Genomic DNA, 11,868 nt, shown 5'->3' on the forward strand with positions numbered 1-11,868 from the left:
AAACCCTAGCAAACAACCAAATATCCAGCTTATGAGTTGTGGTTCCATAAAAACATAGCATGTTGAATTAAAAAACAAGTAACTCATAAATAAGATTTTTATTTAGATAATTATAAAATATCAATTGACTTTATTTGAAAATTCTTTTTTTTTAATGTTATGTTACTAATTTTAAGTTGTGTACATTTAAAGTTTTTAATTTTCTTCACATGACCTTCTATTTTTATTAAATACTGTTTAATGTCCATATGGTGCTTTTATTAAATAACTGTTTAATGTCCATATGGTGTTATTATATTTATTTATTTTTGATAAAATTGGTGTTATTATATTTGTTGATATGATGAATGATTTTTGTTGATGTGATTTTTTAAATGAAAATTATAGTGCCCTGTTTGAATCTATTCTGGTTTTTCTGTTTCTAAAACTATTCAGTACAGTGATCTATAACAACTGTTTTGGAGCATAAAAGAAGAAGAAAAATCCACTTGATAACAATGTTTTGATAATAATTTTAAAAATTAAAGAAGAAATTTCTCTTGGTAAAAATATTTTAAGAATATGTTTTTAAAACAAGAAAATAAAAAATCCAATTGATTAATACGGACTCTTTGATAAATATAAGAAAGGATTGCTAGCACAATACTGCTCTTTCTATTTTAAAAAATGGTTATAAATAAATGAAAAATCTAGAACTCAAAGATGATAAGAAGAGAAGAATATTTTTAAATAAAACAAATATAGTCACTAAGATTGGTCTAACTATTGAGGGATTTAAATAATTTGCAAAAAATGATAGATTTAAACCTAAATGCCTAAATTTTATAAAAAAAAAAAATTAAAAAATAGGGGTGCAAAACTGAACCATAATCCTCTCCGGGCAATCCCACCACTAACTAGCATTCTCTTATTTTCCTTCTTTCACCCGTGTAAAAACACCATTGAGCTAGAATAATTTCATAACTTTGTCTCTTTAGTGCTTGTAGTTTAGAGTTTTCCCTTTGATTAGTGTAAGTTCAAGAAAAATTTTTCTCTCCTCTAATTATTGCAAGAATTCAGTTTTAGAGAATATAATTTTGTATGTTACATGAAACAAAATTGTCTCATACGATATGAGAAGCTATATCCGCTTCAATTTTATATTAAAAATTGATGTGTGGTTGTGTTTTGATTGTGAACTTTGGTGAAATGAGTATTTTACCATATCTATGTTGAGTTCCATGTGACAATTTTTGGTCTAACACACTTGCATGTGAGTAGTTCATTACTATATCGAATCTTAGAAAATACTTTTTCCTACCGTGTGTTCATATTTCTCATGGACCGTACGTAGTGAGAATAATGTAATGAATAGGATCTGAAACAAAAATTCAAATGTGGGGCTCTTTTGAATTTTTGGAATGAACACTTGATTTTTGTAGGTATTAGGATATTTGTCGAAGAGTATCCAGAAATCTAGGCAAAAAATATCTGGGATACTTACAGATACTTTCTCGCAAAATGCAATTTTTTTGATTTAATTGTTATAAGTTGCATGGATATTGATATCTCTTATTGTGATGTTTCATAATGATTGACTTACACATTTACACTAGGTTTATGGTGTGATTTTTATAAAATTATCAGGGGGTTTGTGGTAGGAAAACAGTTTTCTTTTTCTACACACACAAACATGGAACAGTGACCATTTTGTTATTGTTGGCCAAAAAAATTACCAGACTGCCACGCCAACAGTAAATTTTATCAAAATACCACGTGTCATATTTCGCTACACTGTGTAGCGAAATATGTGTGCAAATAATTCGCTACACAATAGCGAAATATGCCACGTCAGAACCAAAAATGCCACGTATCAAAATTATAGAAATTCGCTACCCTATGTAGCGAATTTCTTCAATTTGACACATGGCATTTTTGGTTCTGAGCAGTCTGACGTGGCATATTTCGCTACACGGTGTAGCGAATTATTTGCACACATATTTCGCTACACAGTGTAGCGAAATATGCCACGTGGTATTTTAGCAAAATTTACTGTTGGCGTGGCATTCTGATAATTTTTTTGGCCAACAGTGGCACTTTGGTCACTGTTCCCACAAACATAGAAAAAAGTGAGAAAAGAGTTGTGAGAAAAAATAAAAAAAGTGGGATATATGACGGTACCTATCTTAGAATTCCACTTGTCAATGTTGAGAGTACATTGTCAATATTGGAATATATAAACTCTGAATTTTGTACAAGTATTTAGGGGCGTTAGGTACAAGAGATTTTTTTTATCTAAGAATTATGATTACTAAAAGTATGGTAAGAAAGTGAGTTTTTTGAGAATGTTATCAAAAAGCTATTAGATAGGATAAAATATTACTAGAAATATTGGGTAAAGATTATTGATTCTACGTTTGGTTAATTGTGAAATGTTACTGGGAAAAGGGGTTATTTTTACTTTTGCACGATTTATTTCGTTTTTTATCTGAGCAGCTAAGTCAGTTACGTCTGTGCGATTAGACAAATCAATTTCAACCATGATTCAGTAGTACAAAGCCAAGGAAGACAACCCCACATGTGTGAAGAACGTCCTCGACCAAGAAAGGTTAATGGACCGTAAGAAAGAGCTCCATGCCAATGATACTGAATCTAACATGTCATCATCCACGCAAGGACATTGTGAGAAATCGAGGCGCGAGATTAGAGGGTAACGATGAAAGGTTCTTGAACAGAATTCAAGGCGACGCGACTTCAGTGCTATGGAGTGGTTGGACTCGAGTGAGTTGAAAGACTTGCAGATCTCAGTGAATGACTTTTTGGCTGCACAATATTTTTGTCTTGTAAGTTTGCTTCGTTTTTTCTTTGGTGTGAGATTTATAAAATACCACACTTTCAAAGGTAATTTGAAACAAGAATTTTGTGTGTAAATAAGAATACCAGAAAAGAAAGATATCGAGGAAAATTTTCGGGTAACCTTGTACCAAACATGACAATATAAGATTACCAATGTAACTTTCCAAGCAATCTAAAAAAAACGCTTGTACCAAAGATCCCTATATAATTTTTATTTACACTGTGTTTGGCTGGACGATGGTTCAGAGTTGGAATTCTTCTTTAAATTTAGGAAAAATTTCAAAAAACCCCCTTATGACTTTCCTCATAATCATTTACTTCCTTTCTAAAATTTTGAATCATTTATCCCTGACTTAAAGTTTTTTTATCATTTACCCCCTAAGTGAGGAGGGTAAATGATAAAAAAACTTTAAATCAGGGAGTAAGTGATAATTTTTTTTTTAAATAGAGGTGTAAATGATTCAAAAATTTTGTGAGGAGATTAAGTGATAATTAAAAAAATTCATAGGAGAATTTTTGAAGTTTTCTTTAAATTTATTGAGATTTGAGTCTCACTCTTTTCGAAATTCTTATCATGGTTAAGGGTTGTCTTGATTGATTTCTTTATGTACCAAACTTGATATGAATTATGACACCCTTTATAAGTTGTAACAGTGTAACCAAGGTTGTTGAGTGCTTTGGTGATGATACTGTGTATTCAATGACCTTAGTGCTATATTGTGGCATGATATAGGGAATTAGGGATGTTTTGGATATGCCCAAGTCTTTGTATTTGTAAACTCATGAAAATATTATGTTATGTATTTAAAATAAAAAATAAAAAATGCTTAAGTGGACATCTATGATATATGAATAGATTTGATGGTGGATCTTGAATCTTAAAAATATTAGAATCATTTTATGATGTTGGATATTAAAATTATGATCTTGGATTCTTTAATGCGTTATATTTTCCATTATGTGGTATCGTCTGAGCGCTCATATTATGTATAAGGTACAGTTGTCAATGCACGACATTACACTAGACACGAACAAAAATAACTAGAGGATAAAAGAAAACTCTAATAAGAAAGAAAATTACTAAATTGAGAAATATTAATGAGTTATATATATTCTCATATTGTTAGAAATATATATCTCCTACCACAAATACATAACATGGTGAGTCTATCATCCATTAAAAAAAGAGTGATAGCATAATTTTTTTATGTGAAAAAAATATGAGATAATTAATTTATGTAAAATAAAAAAACTTTCTCTCTCTTTATATATAATGATAGTATTGAGATTCGAACTTAAAATTTTATATAAATTATTAAAATTCTTTACTACTAAACCAATCCTAATCACTATTTTTTTTTTTTGGGTACATATCCTAATCACTATTTTAATGAGGAAGGAGGTGATATGAATCCATCTGAAACCTTAACCTATCAATAATTACAAATTTTCCATTAATAAAAATAATATATTCTCCATGCTTTTTTTTATCTTTTTTTTTAAAAAAAAAAAATTGATAACAAGACAAAAAACAACTCATGGATATTCTATAATTTTGATTTTAAAAACTAAAAAAATATTATTTTAAAAGTCATTTTTACTATCGAACATATATTTTTATTTTTTGGTTCTTAAAGCTAAAAAATCAACAGAAGTCAAACTGGTCCAATTAATATTTTAGCTTTTCACAATTTAAAATAAAAAAGTGATTTTTTCTATGAAAATCAAATATAGTTTACAACGAATCTTTGTATGTTTAAGGCATATCCTGAAATCCTGGTAGTTTGGAAGGGTATTATTAACATAACCGAAAATTGTCGACCATAGATGAGTTTGTGAAAAGAGGAACTAGTTAGAACCACAAAGCTAAGACACTGTAAAGGAAATATGGGGAATGGAGGGGTTGTGTTGTTGACCACCCCTTTGTGCTCAGCTTGTGTTTCCTCCATTGCTTGTTCTAATTCTCGGCAACTTACCCCTCACTCTCAGCTTAGGACTCTTTCATATGCATCTCTCCGCATTCACTGCTCAACTTCTACTTCAAAGGCTACCCCAGGTGAAGTTCTATCTTCTCACCTTGATACCCTCAAATTGCTTTGCTGACATAGTAATGAAAAGCAAGAAAGCAAACAAACAAGCCAATGGAAGGTGGGTGTTTGACAAGTTTTGTTCTTGTGAATGGAAACTTTGCAAAACATAATGGGTTCAGTTCAGTTTAGTAAATTCTTCTTTTTGTAATTCTTTCTGACGAGTGTTGGTTGCATTTCCATTATAGAAAAAAGGAGTGACGATTAGAGATACTACCATTTTTAGATAAATTTCTTCCCTTTTATGCTAATCAGTGTTAAGGATTGTGACATATGGAATTGAAGTTCGGGTATGTTCCATCCATGTTCCCTTTAGTTACCTCCTTTTTGAGCAGGACTTTAGTTGGATTGGATGTTTGGAAGTTGGCAGAGGCTAACGTTTGTTTCTTGTTTCCAAGTATTTTGTTGTTAAATTCGTCAGTTTACATGTATTCACAGAAAGTTTTTGCTTGAGTGTGTAAGTCACGTGTTTTTTGAAATTTTGAAATGTGGCAGAGGCATGTATTTGTTTGTTGTTTCCACAAATTTTTAACTGTGGCTAAGTTTGTTCATTTATGTGTAGTTAGGAGGAAAAGGGGTATTTTCTTTACTGTTATTCTACCTACATTTCTTCAACTTGTAATTGTTATAACTTAATTGCTCATGTCAACTTCAGAAGATTTTTATTGTGAGTCAAAAGCGAGGGTGATGGAAAGGCACAGAGAACTATATTCAAAGAAACATGTAGAATGGTTATATTCTTTGTCTATAATTTCTAAAATCTCAGGTCATAGAGGTTGCCGGTTGGTGGTTTGAGGCCATTATTTAAGAGTGCTTCGGGCTAAAATTTCAGAAACTCTATTTTGCTTTGCGAGTTGACATTTGATTTGCTGTGTAGTACTATAATATTTCACCAGACTGACGGATGGATTTCTACTTTCATGTGCCATTTATATTGTTAATGATCTACCTATAGATTTCAATTGAAAATATTTACTTTGGATCAGACTCTAGAAGTGGTTTTGCGCATTTAAAAGTTTGATCTCTTTGATTCGTCCTTGATTCAAGAATCAATCATAAATAAGTCTCGATCATATCAAGTGTGTTTCTGAAATATTCCCAGAAATTTTTTGAGACATGTACTCCAACTGGGATTAAAGTTGGATTTGTGGTGCCTTCATGCAGAAACACTTCCATTTAGTACCAATTTTCCTGCAACTGGTGGTGCATATGATTTCACGAATGCAACAACATCACTAACAAATGAGTTAATCTCTTCATCAAAGAAAGTAACTCTTTTAAGGCATGGTCTTAGCACTTGGAATGCAGAAAGTAGAATTCAGGTTAGCTTTTTCTACTTTCAAGTTATTAGCTATATTATGGGGTTTGGGGGAATGGTGGATGATTTTTTTCTCTCGTTTATGTCTTCATTCTGAAATGCTTTGTTCATTATTTAAACTGTACCTAGACTCTAGGGTTGTTAAAAAAATTGAGTAGCCTTGCCTTCTATGACTAAAGTTTTTGTTTGTTGTTTAGATGTTTCCTTTTATTGCATCTGCCATCCATTGTCATTAAATTGATCGTATGTGTTCAGGGAAGCTCAGATTTGTCTATACTAACTGAAGCTGGGGAGCAGCAAGCAGAGAGGTGCAAGAAATCCTTGGAAAATATGTACTTTGACCTGTGTTTTGCAAGTCCAATATCTCGTGCCAAGGTTAGGGGCTAGTAATTAAAATTTAATTCTCAAGCTTAAGCATGCTAATACTAGTCATCAATTTATTAAAATGGTTGGGGGTGTATGATGTAGCAAACTGCTGAAATTATATGGCAAGGGAGGGAAAGGCCATTGGTTTATCTTGACTCGCTTAAAGAGTTATCCCTATATCACCTTGAAGGCCTGAAAAATGGTGAGACTGCCTCTGCTCAACTTAAAAATTTGGAACAAGTATCTTTTAATATGTTTATGGCTTTTCATATATATTATACATTGCATTTGTCATATTAATATTGACGTGCTTAAATTGATTATTATTTTATTATTTTTTACTTAGTAAACTTTAGTACTTTTTGATAGGAAGAGTAACTGGTTTTGGTAAAGACAATGCTACTGAATGTTGATAATATGTTTTCATTTTATATCACTGTTCAATCTGCATTGTTCCCATAATTTTTCTATGATTCAACTAAATCAGCATGTTCCTAATTTGGAGGCAGTGGATGCTAAGAAAATATATCCCAAGGAATACACAATCTGGAGAGAAGATCCAGCCAATTTTTGCATGAATGATAGATACCCTGTACGAGATCTCTGGGAAGCAGCAAGAGATTGTTGGAAGGAAATTTTGTTGTCGCCTGTAAGATTTCAGGGTCGTTGGTACAAGAGATTGTGTTTTGGTCATACATATTCTTTAAATTTGATTCTAAAAACAAAAAAAAAACAGTAAGAGTTTTAAAAATTTTTTTTTTTTACAAAATAAACTTTATCAAATGGATTTTTTGTTTTGAAAATCAAAAATCTGTTTTTGAAAACTGATTTCAAACAAAGCCCTCAAGGTTCTGTATTCTGATTTTTTTGCTCTTAAAATTATTTTGTAGAATAGTTATGGAAACATATGTTTTCTGTGTTTTTTTTTTTTTTTAAGTTAAAAGTCAAAACATAAAATAAAAACAACTAAAACATGTTCTCTAAATTTGATTCTAAAACAAAAAAAAACAGTTATAATTTTTAATTTTTTTTCACAAAACAAGTCTTCTCAAACGAGTTTTTATTTATTTTTTTGTTCCGAAAAGTGAAAACCAAAAAACTGTTTTCAGAAACAGTATTCAAACAAGGCCTTAGTTTTGCAAGTATTGATTTGAAAGTGAAATGCAAGATTTATCTTATTCTTCAGGGGGAAAGCTTTCTGGTTGTGACTCACAAATCTATATTGAGGGCATTAACTTGTACTGCTTTAGGCCTGGGCCCAGAGAGGTAAGAATTGTTGATTATAGCTTAATTGCTTGAAACGTCAAAACCTCTTACATATGTAACATGGCTGAAGCAAACTTCTAATGCTCTGCCTTATCTAGCAGCTGACATTTAGACGTTGATCATAATGTTCAGGTTTCGTTCTCTTGATATCAACAATGGTGGGATATGTGTATTCAGCTTTAACATCAGAGGAGAAGCAATGCTTGAAGCTTTAAATATGACGGCTCACATGTACAGTGATCATGTCTATCCTGGCTAGAGCAAACTAGTAGGAGGATTTGAAATGTACCATGGAACAACCCCACTGAGGATTTGATGTGGGATTTTTCATTTTAATTATGAGATATTCCGAATCCATGACCCATATTCTTTTCTCTTCAGTTCACTCTAGAAAGAAGAGTGTAATATAATCAGAAGAAAACAGTAGTTTTTGATTCAATGATTGAGGGGAATGTTATATATTACGTAGACAGCTATGACATTTGGTATAAAACTCATGGTTATGGGTATTCAAGCTACGGAACTTTTCAATTTGAGCATGTGGGACCACAGCTCAAATAATGTTTGTTTGTCTTATATACATGTGCAGATATGCTCATGCAGAGCTAGTTCTTCAATAAGAAACAAGATTCTTCATTAAAAAAAAGGAGATTGTCATGCTTCTACTACATTAATCTATTACATCTGTTAAAAGGAAAATTACTTGAAGGTATTACATCTAAAATCTGATTAAGACCAAACTCGTAAGTAATTATTATAAGCAAGTGGAAGTAGTGACATAACATAGATGATGCGGTAAACTTTTTTTAACGGACACGAGCCATTTGGGCCAAAACAGAGTGCTGATGCAGATAACGTACTGTAAGTGTCAGAGTACGACAAAGTAGATAAATACAATTTTATCCCATCATATTGATATAATTGAATAAGTTTAATATTTCTCAATATTATACGAGATATATTAATTTTTTACTCATATATAAAAATAGGTGGATTCATATTTTTTTTTCTCGTATTAATATATGAATTTTATATATTTTTATATGTACAAAAAGATAACTTTGTCTAAAAAATAATAAATCCTAATAAATTATAAGATTCTATTTTTGTACGGTTGCCTACAAAAAATTTATATTCATATCCACGGTTATATGTCTGTGACGAGTGGAAATGCAGTGTCTGGGAGCATTTTTTATTGGATGGGACATAAGAGAGAGGCGAAGAAAGAAAAAGTTGGAGAGAAAAAAAAAAAAAAAAAATTTAAGTATTGCGTTGTTATTAGAAAGACCACAAATACCGGAATCATAATAAATTTTTGTGATACAAAGTTTACTCTTGCCTTATCCAATACATATATTCCAGGCAGTGATTCTTTTATTCCGAAAACCAATACATCAATTTCTCACTCATCCTAATGTTACATTCCTAACACCTCATCATAAGTATATTGTCCATCATCAAAACGGATACCAAACTCATGCGGCCCCATTAAAGCCCACGTGGCATTGTTTCCCTTGTAATTAAACTGTTTATTTATTATCATATAATTTCTTCAGAGTTCAAACTGAACCGCCTCAAGATCTTAAGGTTGATATTAATGCATCCCACATATAACCATTGGTGCAGGTGTCACACCGCTCTTTCCAGCGCGTGGCGTCAAAGCTGCACGGCGAAATAAAAAATTTTCAGTTCTTTTTCGTGCACGTCTACTTCTCCTTCACACTGCCTTGGAGTGAAAATAAAGCTTTATCTTGATAAGCCGTAGCTAACAGTGAGATATTCGAACCAAAAAGAAAGAGAAATTGGAGAGAAAATGAAAAACAAAACCAACTTAAGTAAAAATATCCTTTCGAAAACTGTTTATTTAGCAACAAACTCTTAACTTAGTTGCTTCGGTTACTATGAGCTTGAGACAACCCTCCGTCCATGAAGCGGAAGAGGGGGCAAACCAGTCACGCTGCCTGGCTGCTGTCAGAGTACCACAAAGTTGATAAATACAATTCTATCCTATCATATTCATATAATTGAATAAGTTTAATATTTTTCATATTATATAAATATATTAATTTTTCACTCATATATAAAAAGATGTAGATTGATATTTTTTTCTCACATTAATATATGATCTTTATATATTTTTATGTGTACAAGAATAAATTTATCTCAAAAAATAATAAATCTTAATAAAATATAACATTCCATTTTTCTACTGTTATAAAAAAAAATTATAATTTTTCATAACATATTCATCAGAATCCACAATTATATGCATGTGACGCACAAAGTTTACTTTTGCCTTAACCAATACACATATTTGAGGGCGTGATTCTTTCATTCCAAAAACCAATACATCAATTTCCCACTCATCCTAAGGTTACTTTCCTAACGCTTGTCAAAATGGGTTAAAATTCATATTCCAATTCGGAAAGTATTTTATTTGATTCTAATTTATTAAGATTTTTTATGGTAAGACCTTTTTTAATCCTAACCTTATAATTTAGTGGATTGAGTTAGGAATGGTCCACGGGCCAAATTATTTTTTTATTAAAATTTTCATTATTTAAAAAATTAAAAATTATATAAATTTAAATATTTATAAATATAAGTACAAATTATTATGTATTTGATGAAGAATATAAAAGAAAGTGAAATACGGAAAAAAAGAAAATGAAGTGTAAAAAATAAAATACAATATGAATAAGTTTGAGCAAAGAGTCTTATATAAGGACCTATCTTAGATGCATTTTTAAACATAAAAGTCATGCAAAAATAAAGAGTCACATGTTATGAACCATGTGAAGGGTCATTCATAATCTATGTGAAAGGTGATCCATATTCCATGTAAAAGGTCATTCATAATATTTTATAATATCTCCCTGGATGTATTCTACAATTCAACATACCATTAATGTGATGATTATAGAATATATCAAAGATCATGAAAAACAAAAAGTCATGTATTATGAACCATGTGAAAATTCATCCATAATATTTTTCTACATTTTAACACATCAATAATTTGATGATTGTATAATATATCAAAGGTCATGAAAAATAAAGAGTCACATGTTATGAACTATGTGAAAGTTCATCCATAATAGTTTACAACAAAAACAAATTTTTCAGTAGTGATATGTTTTAACAGATATTTTCATCTGTGTATCAATAAAAATAAAATTTTCTATTGACATCAAAGCATGTTATACATCTAAATTTGTATTTGAACATATTGTATACAATGCACTTTAGTAATTTTGTGGACAATAATATCTAAAAAGTTTTTTTGTAATGGTAATAGTTAAAGAAAATCAATTATTGTACTTTCAAATATATAGTAAATTAAGAGCAGTTATTCAATATTGCTATTAAGATAAATTTTTCTTTTTCATCATTAGTTTTAGTTTTCCACTCTAATTATTGTATTCTGTTATGATTTTCGGTTGATGACATCATTTACCAATGAATTTAGTAAAAGTAATAACTAAATTTAAGTTTTCACTTATATTAAAATTTTTATTAAAAAATTAAATTATAAAAAAGTTATAATTTGCATAAAACATATTAAAAAAATGTTAAAAAATTATTTGGTACAGTATTTTTTAATATACAAAATATAATAAAAAATTACGAAATTATAATTTTAGATCACTCACGTGCTTTAATCAATACATTTTTTTGTCGAGTATAAACCTTGATTATTGAAGTTTATTTAAGGTGCGGACTTTTTGACTCTAATCCAAACGTACAAAGACCAAATGGACGTGCTGACAGCTCTACTCATCAAAACGGACACCAACCTCGTGTGGGGGCCATTAAAACCCCACGTGGCATTGTTTCCACGGTAATTAGACTGTTTATTTATTACCATAAACTGCTTCAGGATCTTAACGTTGATATTAATGGATCCCACATATAAATCCCCCACTTTAAACCACCACCATTGGTGCGTGCGTCTTACTGCTCTGTCCAGCGAGTGGGGCTGTACGTGAAATAAAA

General features: G+C 30.6%; 1 protein-coding gene across 1 annotated transcript; it reads left to right on the forward strand.

Annotated features, from left to right (window-relative positions):
* The first annotated feature begins 4,642 nt into the window (after nucleotides 1–4,642).
* LOC133317725 (probable 2-carboxy-D-arabinitol-1-phosphatase) lies at nucleotides 4,643–8,390 on the forward strand. Its single transcript, XM_061519606.1, has 7 exons — nucleotides 4,643–4,891; nucleotides 6,087–6,244; nucleotides 6,496–6,615; nucleotides 6,709–6,808; nucleotides 7,116–7,255; nucleotides 7,793–7,872; nucleotides 8,005–8,390. The coding sequence occupies exons 1-7, from the start codon at nucleotides 4,723–4,725 to the stop codon at nucleotides 8,129–8,131; spliced, it is 894 nt and encodes a 297-aa protein (XP_061375590.1). The 5' UTR covers nucleotides 4,643–4,722; the 3' UTR covers nucleotides 8,132–8,390.
* Nucleotides 8,391–11,868: the final 3,478 nt, after the last annotated feature.

The sequence above is a fragment of the Gastrolobium bilobum genome, unplaced genomic scaffold (assembly GCF_033153095.1).
Source record: "Gastrolobium bilobum isolate Gb01-03AN ecotype WA unplaced genomic scaffold, APGP_CSIRO_Gbil_v1 utg13468, whole genome shotgun sequence".
Classification (NCBI taxonomy): domain Eukaryota; kingdom Viridiplantae; phylum Streptophyta; class Magnoliopsida; order Fabales; family Fabaceae; genus Gastrolobium; species Gastrolobium bilobum.